This window comes from Aedes albopictus, chromosome 3 (genome assembly GCF_035046485.1).
Source record: "Aedes albopictus strain Foshan chromosome 3, AalbF5, whole genome shotgun sequence".
Classification (NCBI taxonomy): Eukaryota; Metazoa; Arthropoda; class Insecta; order Diptera; family Culicidae; genus Aedes; species Aedes albopictus.
Genome location: NC_085138.1, coordinates 160,993,917 through 161,009,970, shown reverse-complemented (window position 1 = coordinate 161,009,970; position 16,054 = coordinate 160,993,917). Strand labels below are relative to the sequence as shown.

The 16,054-nt window shown below is 42.7% G+C and overlaps 2 protein-coding genes across 2 annotated transcripts in view; one reads left to right on the top strand and one right to left on the bottom strand.

Annotated features, from left to right (window-relative positions):
• Positions 1-329: 329 nt before the first annotated feature.
• Positions 330-1,418, bottom strand: LOC109422553 (3'-5' exonuclease Snipper). The gene is made up of 3 exons (XM_062857025.1): positions 1,293-1,418; positions 679-1,225; positions 330-610 (listed from the first exon to the last, which is right to left on the bottom strand). Exons 1-3 carry the CDS (start codon positions 1,343-1,345, stop codon positions 419-421), a joined length of 792 nt encoding a protein of 263 aa, XP_062713009.1. The 5' UTR covers positions 1,346-1,418; the 3' UTR covers positions 330-418.
• Positions 1,419-13,911: 12,493 nt separating this feature from the next.
• LOC109422687 (mucin-2) overlaps positions 13,912-16,054 on the top strand; it is a 322,828-nt gene continuing 320,685 nt past the window's right edge. The window contains exon 1 of the mRNA XM_062856767.1: positions 13,912-15,047. Within this exon, the coding sequence (XP_062712751.1) occupies positions 14,957-15,047 (91 nt within the window). The 5' untranslated portion in view covers positions 13,912-14,956. The remainder of the gene's footprint in view (positions 15,048-16,054) is intronic.

Here is a 16,054-nt window from a genome sequence, read left to right as displayed (position 1 = left end):
TTTGTCAAGACCATTTTCGTTCGGTGTATGAATGACTTTCACGCCGTAATGTTGGTAGCGTCGTTTAATGAGACAACAGGCGTTACGTCCGTGATGCCAGTTTGACGAACAGTTCAAATTTAATAAACGGATTCACGCTCAAAAATCGTTATTGATAATCAGCGTTACTTGTGTAAATAATAGAGAAAACTACTCAGTGATCGAGTTGGACTTGGACTTCAGAAATCGACAAAATCTTTTGTTTTCCAACTCAGTTTCAGCTTGCCAAAGTTGACCCACTTTCAACAAAAAACTGAGTAGGAAAAGAGATTAAAAATTATAATGAATGGTCTGGGACTGTTGTTGAATAACAGAATAATCTACAGATTTGAGGATATTTCACTACTTGCTTTATAAATAAGATAACCGTACAGCATTCTCATTTATTGAACAACTCAAACGGCCGCAAATCTTTGGTAATGACAAAATTTGCCCCCTCACGCCGCATTTTGGCAACCAACCGCGCGATGTTCCTCGAATCGTCCATTCCGCAGTGAGGCCGTCCTTCAAAGCCCATTCCGAGGGTACTTAGAGCATCCGCGAAACTTTTTGGATTGTGCTGGTAAAAAGTCTGTAATGATAATCGATCAATGTCACATCGCTTCACGGTACATTAGTGCAATCAAATTCAAAAATCACCTTGTAGATGGCGCGCACATCGATCCACTGATCGAAGTAGCCCGCCTTGTTGATCCGCTTCCGGGCGCACTCCTTGGTCAAGCAGGACCCCAAATCCCAATCGGTCCACGTGGCGAAGGCAACGGTTCCCGTTGGATTGCTACTGCCGGCCGTTTTCGGTAGAACCAGCCTCCGGTCGCCACCGACGACGCTCTTCTGTAGCCACTTGTCGAACAGCGATAGGCACGTGTGCAGTGGTACACCGCCCTCGACCTGGTCCTGGCGGATTCCGGTCAGCTGGGTGCAAAATTCGCTCAGCCGTGGATTCTCGATGGGCATCACGTACTGGCGGAATTCGGACTCGATTTGCCCGTTGGACAGATTCAGCAGTACTGCTGGAAATTCGATGATTTCATTCTTTCTCCACTTTTGGGCATCCTCAGCCGACCAGCAAGTGGCCTCAAAGTCAATGATGATCAGGTACTGGAACGTTGGATGCGAGGATTGTGACCGTTGCAGCGAGGCGGCTCCGCCCCTAACGTGCAACATTGCCACGGCGTTGAGGGCCCTACGAGTGGAAATAACTGTTCATTATAACCAAAACTAAGAGGAATTTAAATCGCCAGACTACTCACTTTGCTAGACGTAACAAATCGGCCAAATCTTTCTGCTGATCAATGTTACTCATTTTTATGCTGACAGCGCTCGATAAAAAATGTTTGTTTTGTTTTGATACACTTCTCGATTCAAAACAGCAATGATAAAGTAGAACGTCGTTATGTACCGTTACGTTTATGCCGTATTCATTGCCAGCTAGGTGGCAGCACGTGGCAGTACGTTATGGCACTTTTGCAAAATGCCACCTATTCTGAGTACTGCACTGTAATAGAAAATTAAAGAAATTCCCATAAATTAAATGCAGTAAATGAGGATCTGTACGCAGTCTTGCCGTTCCTTCTGCGGATGTACAGTCACGGATGCAAGGGGTTTCCAACAAGTTTTTTAGTGACAAGTAATCAATGATTACTTTCGATTTCTCTGAGTAATCATGGTAATCACAAGTAATCATGGTAATCAGAAGTAACCATGGTAATCATAAGTAATTATTAGTAATCCGAGGTAATCAATGGTAATCAGATGTAATCAATGATAATCCATGGTAATCAAAAGTAATCAAAATAATCACGAGTAATCATGGTAATCAGAAGTAATCATTAGTAATCAGAGGTAATCAATGGTAATCAGATGTAATCAATGATAATCCATGGTAATCAAAAGTAATCAAGGTAATCACAAGTAATCATGGTAATCACAAGTAATCATGGTAATCAGAAGTAATCATGGTAATCAGAAGTAATCATTAGTAATCCGAGGTAATCAATGGTAATCAGATGTAATCAATGATAATCCATAGTAATCAAAAGTAATCAAGGTAATCACAAGTAATCATGGTAATCAGATTAATTACAAGTAATCACGAGTAATCACGAGTAATTAATTGTAATATTACGACAACCGCAGGTAATCATGAGTAATCAAGAGTAATCTTGATAATCAAAAAATAAGCATGGTAATCAGAGTAATCACAAATAATCATGAGCAATCACGAGTAATCACGGGTAATCAATTGTAATCATATGGTAATCACAGGTAATCATGAGTAATCACCAGTAATTTTGGTAATAAAAAAATAATCATGGTAATCAGAGTAATCACAAGTAATCACGAGTAGTCACGGGTAATCAATTGTAATCATATGGTAATCACAGGTAATCATGAGTAATAATCAACAGTAATCTAGGTAATCAAAAAGTAATCATGGTAATCAGAGTAATCACAAGTAATCACGAGTAATCACGGGTAATCAATTGTAATTATATGGTAATCACAGGTAATCATGAGTAATCAACAGTTATCTAGGTAATCAAAAAATAATCATGGTAATCAGAGTAATCATAAGTAATCACGAGTAATCATGAGTAATCACGGGTAATCAATTGTAATCATATGGTAATCACAGGTAATTAAGAGTAATCAACAGTAATCTAGGTAATCAAAAAATAATCATAGTAATCATGGTAATCAGTGAGTAATCAGAGTAATTTTTTCGGTAGTGACAAGTAATCAATTTTGTTGGAAACCCCTTGCACGGATGTAGCTTGGACTGCCAAACCCCGTGCCCATAGCCTTGAAAACGGGATCCGCCTTCCTATTCCAAAATGTAGGGTACCCCTCCGACTACCGCATGTAAATCGTTTCCTCCAGCGAGTCCTCCAGTTCGCCATTCAGATACGCGTTTTGACGTCGACGTGCTTGACAATGGATTTCCTCTGGCTGGCGACCGCCAGCAACGTGCGGGAAGTCACTTGCTTTGCCACCGGGACCGGAGCGAAAATTTCGTCGTAGTTGGCAAGGAAGTTGGTGCCATACTTCTGAATAACGCCCTGCGCTACGATTCTCGCCTTGTGCCGGACGACAGCTCCTTTCTCATCGACCTTCTTGGATTTCTTGTTCTGAGAAAGTTGGACAAGCTCCCACCTCTCGTTGTCCATCAACGCGCGAAATTCTTGACCTGATAGTTTGTAAAACTAATAGGCTAACGTACCCAATAACAACCCAAATTACAAATTCGTCATCCATGGCGGCCTGCCACCTATTTGCGTCGGGGCCTTGCATCGCTTTCGCCGGTGTCCTGGGATCATCCGAGGGATCATCATCGTCTAGACGAACGCCTGCTTGCTCGCCGGCCTTGCCGCGCGCCACTGGGACCGGATTGGTTCACCGGTTGGGTTTGATTTCTTCATTATGAGCGACTTCTTGGACAGGGAGTTCTTCATCCGGGTACGGATCGTGACCACAATCGTCAACGAAGTCGCGGAAGAGTTCCTCGAGCACCAGCGCCAACGTGGAGGTCGCATACCTCATTACGGAGTCGTCTACGTGGTGGTGAAATCACAGAAGATACTTGCCAACTCATTTAGGCCCTCTTTTTTCTTTGAATGGCCTGCACTAGAGAGGAGGTCAGGATTTCCTGAAGTGTTTATTCCGAGCGAAGTCCCCAGTAGGACCGCGGATAAGAACAGAAACCGATAGGATCCTTTTTATCGGTGCTCACGGTGAAATCACCCATAGGTCGTGCTGCGGCAAAACCCCACGGATCGCCGATGTAAGCAAAACACCAAGCCTATCGCCGTAGGAAGGCTTCCCGTCGAAATCGCCCCTAATCGTGCAGGTCGAAATCGCCCCTAATCTACGGTAGGCCTGCGAAAATCTCACGAATGGTTCGGCCGGTGTTCCGGCTTCTTCACACCAGCCGTGTCATCGACCCGAATAGTTCAGCTACGTTTCCGTTTGTATGACCCTTGATCTGGTAGAAGTTGATCCTGAGTAACCCACAAGGTGAGCAAGTTTAGAGCACGCCGGTGCCCACTGCCCAGACGTGTGGACGTCATAGCTAAGGGGGTTCCTGGGGAACCCAATGAATTTTTGGAAGTCCTCAAAAGCTTCAGTGGGTTCAAGGGCGTTCCAGGCTCATAGGGGCTCCAGAGAAGTTCAAGGGATACTTGGAGATTTACGCTCTTTACAGCATTCCGTACAAATGAACTAAATGCTTTGAATGTTTTCCTACTCTCCGCATCGACCAATGTGGCGCTAGCTGGACAAATTCCTGGCGGAATACCTGGAGGAATTTTTGGAGAAAATCCTGGAGGAATTTGTAAGGGAATTATATGAGGATTTCCTGGAGGTATTCGAATCCTCGATAAATTTCCAAAGAAATTCCTGGATCCGTGGAGGAAACCCTGGAGGAAATCTTGGAGAAATTCCTGGAGGACTTACTGCAGAAATTCCTGGATGAATTCATGTAGCAAACCCTGGGAGAAATTCTTATGAATACCTGGAGGATTTACCAGAGGAATTCCGGGAGAAATCCCTGGAGAAGTTTGTGAAGAAACCTTTTGAGAAATTCAGGGAAGAATCTTTAGAGACATTTCTGGAGAAATTCTTTGAAAAATCTCTGGGGAATTCTTAGAAAAATCCTTGGAGAAATTTCTGGAGGAATCCCAGAATCAATTTCTAGAGAAACCTCAGGAGGAATGTCTAGAGGAACTTCTGGACAAACTCCTGGGGGAATTCCAGGAGGAATCTCTAGAGGATTTCTTGTGATACATACTTCCGAAGAACTATCCCTTGAAGAATTCCTGGAGGAATCCCTGAACGAAATTCTGGAGCAATCTGTAGGGGAATTCTGGAAAGAACCCCTGGATAAATTTTAGAGGTATTTCCTAGAGCATTCCCAGAGGAATTTCTGGATGAATTACTGGAGGAATCATCGGAGGAATTCTGGAATAACACAGCGCAACTTATGTGTGTCTGACAGATTTTGGCCCGCTAAATCCGAATCCGGGATCAGATTTGCTCCAGCACGTCACTATTTTGAGCTATACCTCAATTTATAGGGCAAGATATGAGATTTTGGGCTTTTTTGACCGCCAGCCATTAAGCATGGAAATATTTTTTTCGAGCAATCAAAACAATCAATTAACATCTATATTAACGACTCATGCAAAATATTTCGTTTTACCAAATCAAATTTCACAGCATTTATGTTAGTAAGTAAACTTGCATGCAACTTTTCGATGATGACTTGTATGGGAAATGTCATACATAACATAAATCGCCAAAAACTATCAAATTTGATTTTGTAAAACGAAATATTTGTCATGAGTCGTTAATTTAGATGTTTATTGACCAATTTACCCTTTGATTGCTCGAAAAACTATGTCCATGCTTAATGGCTTGCAATCAAAAAAGCCCAAAATCGCACATTTTGCCCTATAAATTGAGGTATAGCTCAGAATGGACTACCAGCTTGGCGCGCGCCCACAGTTGATCAGCAGGAGTGAATCCATTTTATTTTGTATGGCGAAAAGCATCTAAACTCGAATTTCTCGAAATGACAAGCTTTTACCTAAAAAATATTTGGTAGGCACCAAATCGGTCATCATTGTGCGCAACCGCTACCAAATATTTTTTCGAATAATGTGTTTCACTTCGAGAAATACGCCTTTAGATGGTATTCGTCATACAATATTTTTGCGATTTACTTTTAGCGATTTTTCGCGCATAGAAGCTAGCGCCACATTGGTTAATGCGGAGAGTAGGAAAACAGCCAAAGCATTTAATTCATTGAGACGTGCTGGAGCAAATTTGAGCCCGGTTTCGGATTCAGCGGCCCAAAGTCTGTCAGAGACACATACGTTTGCTCTTAAAACAGACCAAAATTTAATTTTTGTTACGCTGTGTAATCTTTAGATGAATCCCTGAATTCCTGTTAAATTCTTGGAGGAATGCCTGGTGGAATTTCTAGAGGAATCTATGGAATAATTCCTGCAGGAATCTGTGGAGTAATATTTGGAGGAATCCATGGAGGAGTAATTCCTGGATAAATTACTGGAGAAAGCGCTTGCAAAATTTCCGGCGGAATCCCTGGAAAAAATCCTCCAGGAATTACGAAAGAAAATTTTGACAGAATGGCTGGAGTATTTCCTGGAAAAAATCCTGAAGAAATTCATGGTATAATTCCTGAAGGTATTCTTGGTGGAATTCCTGGTATTATTCCTGGAGGAGTCACTGGGGAAATACCTAAATGAAATCCTGGAGGTATACCTGGAATAATTCCTGGATAAATACCGGGAGCAATCCCTAGAGGATTTCCTGGGAGATTCATGAAGAAATTTTTGAATATATATTCCTAGAGGAGTCTTTCTTGATTCTCTTGAAGAATCACTGGAGAACTTTCAGGTAGAATCCCTGGAGGAACCCCTGGTGGAATCTCAAGAGGAATTCCTTAAGGTGTCTCTAGAGGAATAACTGAGAATCTCTGGAGAAATTCCTAGAGGAATACTTGAGAAACCACTAGAAGAACTCCTGGTGGAATTCCTGCATAAATTTCATGAGGAATCCCTGGAGAAATTTCTGAAAGACTTTCTTCAAGAATCATTGATGAATCCCTAGAGGGATCCCTGAAAGTATTCCTGGAGGAATTCCTTGATATTTCTCTAGTGGAACACCTGGAGGAATCTCCAGAGGAATTTTTAGAGAAATCCCTATCGTAATTTTAAAAGAAATACCTGGACGAATTAGAAAAACCCTAGAACAATTCCTGAAGGAATTTCTAGAGACATCCCATGAGGTATTATTTGAGGAATCCCAGGGAGAAATGCAAGGATCAATTTCTGAGGGAATTTTTGAAGAAATCGCGTAACTCTTAGTTCCTGAAGGAATCTCTGGAGGAGTTCCTGAATAAACCCCAGGAGGAATTTCGCAAGGAATGCCAAAAGGAATTTCCAAGAAAATCTCTGAACAGAAGTGCTTTCTTAGCGAATTCCTGGAAGATTTTTTTTTATGAATCCCTGGATAAAAAAATCTGAAGAAATCCATGTCTGCAGTAATTTCCACGTTTTATTGGAGGAACAATTGTTTTGTATAAAAATCTTAAGGAACTCCTGGATTAACTTTTGGATAATCTCTAGTAACATTTTCTGAAAGAACTTCGGGAAGACATTCCTGCAGAAATACTTCGAACGAATCCAGATGAAATTATTGGAGCAATCTCTAGTGGAATTCTGGCAAGAATATATGGAGAAATCCCTGAAGAAATCTCTGAAGGAATATCTGTAGAAATACTTTAAAGGATCTCTGGAGACCGTGAAAACAGCACTGGAACAATCACTAGAGGAACCTCTCAAGATATCCCAGGACATATCCCCAAAGATGGGAGGTGGAAGGGGGGGGGGGTGGGGGGGGTAGAAGCTCAGGTAAAATATTATCTCCTGGGCGCCCCACGGTGTCAAAATATTGATTATTATCGAACATTCATGTACCTCGGATTTTTCTTCGAAAATGATTAGTATTTGGGCTATATATTTATAATCGAAAAACTAGAAAATATTTCATCGGCGAAAATTTTTCCATACATTTTGTATGGGACGTTTTTTGGGATAAAATAGTAATTATTGATTTTTAGTATGGAAAATAGCTAAAAACTCATCTAACTCAAATTTTCCCCGATAGAATATTTTCAAATTTTGCATTTCTAAATTATAGCCGAAATTCTATCATTCTATGAAGAAAAATCCGAGGTACATGAAAGTTCGATAATAATCAAAATTTTGACAGCGTGCGCCCATTAAAAACACCACCTCGGCAAAGACTGGTGCTTGAGCCTAGCTATTTAGCATTGCAGCCAATGCAGAACCCGTAGCTTCCGGGAAGGTAAGCCCAGCTCTCTGGGCTAGTGGGTTGTTGTCAGGCCCTGCGAGCCAGCCGTAAAAAGACTAGCACCGAAAAATCAACAGGAGAAGAATGTGAACCGATACCAATGGCGACGATCACAGCGACGAAAAGGGACTTGCGATTGGAAGCTCGATACGTGGAGCTGCAGATCTCTCAACTTCATCGGGAGCACCCGCATACTCGCTGATATACTGAAGGATCGCGGGTTCGGAATCGTAGCGTTGCAGGAGGTGTGCTGGACAGGATCTATGGTGCGAACGTTTAGAGGTAATCATACCATCTACCAGAGCTGCGGCAACACACGCGAGCTGGGAACAGCTTTTACAGTGATGGGCGACATGCAGAGGCGCGTAATCGTTTGATGGCCGATCGACGAAAAAGGTGTGAAGGTTGAGGATCAAGGGCCGATTCTTCAACTTCAGCATAACAAACGTGCACAGCCCTCACTCCGGAAGCACTGATGATGACAAAGACGCATTTTACGCGCAGCTCGAACGCGAGTACGACCGCTGCCCAAACCACGACGTCAAGATCATCATAGGAGACCTAAACGCTCAGGTAGGCCAGGAGGAGGAATTCAGACCGACGATTGGAAAGTTCAGCACCCACCAGCTGACGAATGAAAATGGGCTATGCCTTATCAATTTCGCCGTCTCTAAAAACATGGCCGAACCTTCTTCCAGCACAGCCAGGTTCTGGAGGAGAAGGACGCAGCGCGGGCGGTAATGCTGCAGCATGGTACCCGACATAATGTGGAACGATACAGACAGAAGCGGAAACAGCAGACCCGTCTCTTTCGGAAGAAAAAGCACCGCCTGGAAGAAGCGAAGTGCGAGGAAATGGAACTGCTGTGCCGTTCACAAGAAACACGTAAGTTCTACCAGAAGCTCAACGCATCCCGCAAAGGCAACGTGCCGCAAGCCGAAATCTGCAGGGATAAGGACGGGAGCCTCCTGACGGACAAATGTTGGTGCAGCAGAGGACGGCAACTCCCACGCTGAAGGAAGTTAAAGATGCCATCCACCAGCTCAAAAACAACAAGGCGGCTGGTAAGGACGGTATCGCAGCAGAACTCATCAAGATGGGCCCGGAAAACTGGACCACCTGTCTGCACCAGTAAGAAGTCAAGATCTGGGAAACACGAAAAGCTACCGGAGGAGTGGAAGGAAGGGATAATATGTCCCATACACAAAAAAGGCGACAAGCTAATGTGTGAGAACTTCAGGACGATCACTATTTTGAATGCTGTCTACAAAGTGCTATCCCAGATCATATTCCATCGTCTGCCACTTAAAACGAATGAGTTCGTGGGGAGTTATCAACCCGGCTTCATCGACGGCCGGTCGACAACGGACGAGATCTTCACCGTACGGCAAATCCCCCAGAAATGCCGTGAATACCACCACGCACCACCGGTTCATCAACTTCAAGGCGCCATACGACAGTATCGACCGCAGAACTAGGGAAAATCATGGACGAGAACAGCTTTCCCGGGAAGCTTATCAGACTGATAAGAGCAACGATGGACGGTGTGCAGAACAGCGTGGACGGTGTGCAGTACAGCGTAAGGATTTCGGGATAACTTCAGATCATTCGAATCTCGACGGGGACTACGACAAGGCGATGGACTATCCTGTCTACTATTCAACATCACCCTGGAAGGTGTTATGCGACGAGCCGGGCTCAACACCCGGGGTACGATCTTCACGGAATTCGGCCAATTTGTCTGTTTTGCGGATGATATGGATATTGCTAGAACATTTGTAACGGTGGCAGAACTGCATACCTGCCTGAAACGTGAAGCAGCAAAGTTCGGACTGGTAGTGAATGCGGCTAAGACAAAGTACATGCTGGTAGGTGGGACTGAGCGAGACTGGACAAGCCCAGGCAGCGATATTACGATAGACGGGAATATTTTCGAGGTGGTAGAAGAATCCGTCTACCTCGGTTCGTTGCTAACGGCTCACAATAACGTGAGCCGTGAAATACGAAGGCGCATCATCAGTGGAAGTCGTGCCTCACGGCGTGTGTATGGGAAAAGTTTATAACAAAAAAACCCCAGATTAATCCACCTTGTGGTGATAGTGCCTTTCTCGTCGAATATGTACGCATGATCTTACCGTCGACGTAAGCATCCTGAATCCTGTGAATAATTTATTTATAAAAGCAAGAATCCAAGCCATCATCGAGTTACTGATGGCACATATTTCGGGTGTTATGTTCAATGTATAGGCAGAGCTGAAAAATATCAGACCTCTTATTTGACTGCGTGACCACCTTTATTTTAACTGGAATATCATCAATACCAAGACGATAATAACAAGCTTAAATAAAAATTATTTCACAACCAAAAATCACTTTACAGTCTTCGATAAACGTTTTCCTACACACTTCAGGCTATATTTTATTATCATTGGTTACTAGATTCAAAAAAAAAATTACCAAAAAATGAAAGCAAGTGAAATTTTTCGTACTGAATCCAATTCAAATTAGAACCATATCACAGAGCGCGAGGAGCAATCAGTCGGATCAAAATTTTGCGCAGTAATTTTAGACGCCAAAGGGAATTGAAAAACTTTGCTCGAGGTTGATGCGATTAAATTTCAATTTTCTCATGGAAACCCATTCTACTGTATATTTACACCTCAGGAATATGAGAAGATGTGATTTGATGAGCCTGCATCAGTTTTATCGCTTCCATTGATTATTTTCACTGTTTTTACTTTTACCACTTCCTGTGAGATACCCGGAACCGGTTCCAAGACTGTACCTATTGTCTCAAATATGGTCTGAGACTAGTGTCTTGCTAACTGTTCAACAGGTTTTCTGAAAAGCCGAAAATTGATGTGCATACATGGATTTGATTCATTTTACATGTTGGTCATTCTGGCGGGTTCTACAGGTAGTCTCTAATGTGATCTGAGACTATTTTTTTGTAAACCGTTCATCAGGTTATCGAAAAAGCCGCTATTTGATGTGTCGCATGCATGGGTTTGGTTCACTTTTATATTGGACCACTTCCGGCGGGACATCCGGAGCCGGTTCCGGAACACAACCGGTAGTCTCTGCTAATCACAGCAGGCTATTTTCCTGCTAACCGTTCTTCAGGTTATCGGAAAAGCTGCAGTTTAATGTGTCGTATGCATGGGTTTGTTTCCTATCTACATTTGACCACTTCCGGCGGGACATCCAGAGCCGATTCCAGAACACCACCAGTAGTCTATGCTGTGATCTAAAGTTATTTTCCTGCTTACCGTTCTTCAGGTTATCGAAAAAGCTGCTATTTGATGTGTCGCATGCATGGGTTTGGTTCACTTTTATATTGGACCACTTCCGGCGGGACATCCGGAGCCGGTTCCGGAACACAACCGGTAGTCTCTGCTAATCACAGCAGGCTATTTTCCTGCTAACCGTTCTTCAGGTTATCGGAAAAGCTGCGGTTTAATGTGTCGCATGCATGGGTTTGGTTCCCATCTACATTTGACCACTTCCGACGGGACACACGGAACCGATTCCGGAATACTACTGGTTTTGCTAAATATAGTCTGATTCCATTTTATTGCTAACGCGTTCATCAGGTTATCTATAGAGACGCGATTTGATGTGTCGCATGCATGGGTTTGGTTCAATTTTATATTTAGCCAGTTCCGGCGGGGCACCCGGAACCGGTTCCGGAACACTACCAGTAGTCTCTGCTGGGTCAAAGGCTATTTTCCTGCTCACTGTTTATCAGGTTATCGAAAAAGCCGCTATTTGATGTGTCGCATGCATGGATTTGGCTCACTTTTATATTTGGCCACCTCCGGCGGGACATCCGGAACCGATTCCGGAATACTACTGGTTCAGATATGGACTGAGAGTATTTTCCTGCTTACCGTTCGTCAGGTTATCGAAAAAGCCGCGGTCTGATATGTCGCATGCATGGTTTTGTAGCATTTTCATATCTGGCCCCTCCCTGGGGTACCGATCCGGAACACCTAAATGGCCATATCTCCGGAACGGCTGAACCGATCCGAACCATTTTCAATAGGAAACAATGGGACCAGATTCCGCGTCGAATGAACCGTCGGTCATAAAAATCGGTTGAGGTTTACTGCCAAAAAGTAATGTGAGTTTATTTTGTACACACACATACTCACACACACACATACACACACACACACATACATACACACACACAGACATCACCTCAATTCGTCAAGCTGAGTTGATTGGTATATGTGACTCGACCCTCCGGGCCTTCTATCAAAAAGTCATTTTTGGAGTGAACATATAGCCTTCCAGTACACTTAGTGTACGAGAAAGGCAAAAATAGGCATCGTCAAATTTTTCGCTATTCAAAAATAGAGGCTTTCAGCTTTCATTTGCAGGGTCCCTCAAAAAAATCCACCGAGGGATCCCGACCAACTTTTTCAGAATACTGTTTTTCCCCATACAAAATGCACGGTTCCAAATTAATCCCTATTTCTGCTTAACAAACATACCCAATTTTTGTATGAAAAAGTTCCTCCGATGGAATATTTCGATGTTGGGCTTGAATGAAAGCTGGTAGCGTCAACTTTCACGTAGCGTAAAAATTAGCGATGCCTATTTTTTTGTAATAAATTTGTTCTACCAGACACCGTGGCCTACTATGGGCTCCAGAAGAAACTGCGGTCAAAAAAGATTCACCCACGCACCAAATGTACCATGTACAAGACGCTGACAAAACCGGTGGTGGATGCTCGAGGAGGACCTTCAAGCACTCGCAGTTTTTGAGCGACTCGTGCTAAGGACGATCTTCGGCGGTGTGCAGGAGAACGGTGTGTGGCGGAGAAGGATGAACCACGATGTGATGTTAAACTAAATAAATGAAATGAATGAAATTAATGAAATCTCCTGAAACAACCCCTTGAAACTCTTCTGAAGTCCCTTGGAGCCCCCTTTTTAGGGCTTTCTAGGAACTTCCAGAGAACCCTCTTGAACCCATCTTAAATGCCCAGGAGCAAGACCTGTCCTTGCGAACTTAGTTGCCTCAATAAAGCCGTGACTTAATTGATGCAAAAAAAAAAAAACCTTTTTTATGCGCTTTTTAATTTATTCACCCTGAGCCCATGGCATACAAAAAGGTTCCAGTGTAAAGTATGTTTAGTTCTATGCTAAGCCGGATGCAATCCTTTTCTCACGCATCAACTGGAAAATGTGTCACACCAAATGCTGAAGCCAAATTAAACCAGTGAATATTCAGCTTCACCCGGAAACCAACCAGATGGATGCATCCACAAAGCCCAGAATAGTTTTCTATGTCAGCCGATGAATCAGACAGAACATATTGTATATGTAGATGGGAAAGAACAAAATCAAATGTCCCCAAAAGGTTCAAGTGCGCTCGCTCACGAATGTGCGTGGACGCGTGATTCAACTCGCGAGACTCGGTCGCGGCTGGTGGGTCTCCCCATCATCGCATCGTATGGCGGACGGTGGTGGTGGCGGCGGTGGCGGCGACATCGATGAAGCCATTCAATACCAGTGGGTCCCATTCCTGCTTGCATTTATGTAGCTGTGTTGAGCTCGGAGCTGCTGCGCTTGTACCTATAAGTTGTTGTCGGTTTTTCATTTTTTATTTTCATTCTGCACTTTTGGATCATGGTTGCTGGAGAGCCCCAACACTTATGCTACGAACACAGCTGAAGTAGGATAGGGTAACGTGGGGCTTTATGAACCCTTTAATGGTTTTCGTGGAATCTTTCTTACTCTTAAATAAAGATTTATTGATAGAACTTAAAAATGTCTGAAAAATCTTTGAGAATGTGTTAGGCCCCGAAGGTGCATATAACCCCAGCATCCCTTACAAGAAACGTCTTGGATCAGAAGGCATCTTACGCCGTTCGTTTCAATCGTGTGCATGTTGGCTTGGTATGTGTGGTACAGTGCCGAGTCGTGGCCATCGATCGAGCCGAGTGGTAAGTGAGTGGAGCGAGCGCACGACTCCAGCACGCGAAAGGAATGGGGGCCTCCAAGAAACTCCACTTCCTCAGTTCAGAAGTTTCACTCGGACCGTTGAGATCGGCGAACGGGTTTACTGCGAGCGAGCGCGCGCGCAACATTTCGAACGGTTTTCGGTGTCGCTCTCTGACTTTGGACCCTGAGTTGTTGTTGGCGGCGGAGTGGTACCGTAGGGAGAGACTTCAACGAGCGAACGAAGCAGCGACGAACCCTTTAAGGTTGACTTTTTTTTTCTGTTTGATACCGCGGATCCAGAGGAGCCCAGGGGGTGTTGTACAATAATTGTTTGGGCTATTGTGCGAGTGTAAGATCTATCCGGCGAGGTTGGAATTTCGTCTAAAAAGAGGCTATCAGCTGTTGTCGAGAGCTGGACAGGAGGGATTGTTGGGATTTGTAGTGCCATCCGAGAAGGAGGAAGTTTTGTGTCGAAGGAAAACTTGTGGCAACTTTTGTGCAATCTACCTAGTTACTTGTAACTGCACTGCATGTTTGCGAACGTGTCGCTCTGGTGTGACTTGGATATGACAGTGTCGTGAGCTTGGAGCGAGCCCGGAGTCGCTGAAAGGAGGCAGAAAATTGTAAAACTGGGCGAGCTGCAGCAGCACCACAGCTCGGCGGCTGCATTCAGAAAAAGGTGGTGAAATCGATATTGTGCAATTGATTCGAGTGCGGTTGGCAAAACGCGATAGAAAATGTGAAAATTGCAATCCAATTGACGAGTGTTTTTCCTCTATTATTTTCGTTCCATCTTCTGTTATCCCACAAAGCCTTCGCCCGAAAGAGCTGTACGATGCCAAAATCGAGCCTTTAATTGCGTGTACAGATTGCATCAGAGGAAGCGCAAATTAGTTAAAAGTTATTATCCAAGCACAAGTGCACGAAAGAAACCAGAAGAAGCCAAACATTAGTGTATGCAGACAACAGCAGACAGCAGCAGCAACAACTGCAGTTGCAGGTTTCCTTTGACGCGTGTGTGGTGAGGCAAAAGCAGCAAAACAAAAAAAAACTTCCAGCCAAGATGGGGCACCGTGAATGCAAATCGGGTGCATACATATTCATACTGTTGCTGAATGTTGGATTACTGATGCAGCAATCGTCAGCGCAGCAAAGTAAGTATTTGGGATAGCAACACCATTTTATTAGTTTATAGCATTATTTTGAAACATTGATATTATGGTTTGGAAGTGGATTTAGCAACTTTCTAATAGATTGTTGCTATTTCACAGAAGTAATTACACGTATCAAATACTTGGAATTATGATATATGGGAAAACTGTTTTAGATCTAAATATAGGTCCAAATATATGTCTGTTTGAATTTTGATGTAAATTATCAAGCTTTGGAAATAAAATTTCTATTGTTTTCGTCAATTTAATTTATATCTGGGAGTATGTATACACGGGAAAATATGCTTTTGCATTTAAAAACAATTGATGGTCCTTCAAAAGTTGCCAATTGATAACTTTTTAATATTCTATAGAGGCATACTAGAAAACCCTAAAGTAGTCATTTGGATCGATGAAAAATTAAAATTTAACAAATAGAGAATCCAGAATTTCATAAACTGATTTATAATGAAATAACTGAACGATCCATAGAATGAATCAAACAACATAGAAAACGATCATAAAAAAAATAAAAAATGATTCATAGAAATTGAAAATATGAATAGGATCCGTAATATATAAAAAATGATTCATACAAATTTGGAAACGATCTACAATTTTTGTGAAATGATCCATAAACATATGGGGATCATATACAATTTACATCTATCATCGTCAATTTACACTGCAGTTTTATGGGTCTTTTCTAAAATTTTAGGGATATTTTTTCAAATTTTAGGAATTTTTTCAAATTTTTATGTTTTACTGATCGTTCTCTTATTTTCTATGGATCATATTTCATATTTTATGGATCTTTTCCAGTTTTCTATGGTTCGTTTCCTATGTTTGTGGATCATTTCAGTTATTCAGTAAATCTAACAACTATTCATGAATACTATTTTTTTTACTGCTTATATGTATCTGACGATTTGATGGTTGGAAATTTAGTTTCCTGTGGACATACATAATATTACCAAAATAATATTTTCGTGAAATTTACCTAAACGGTT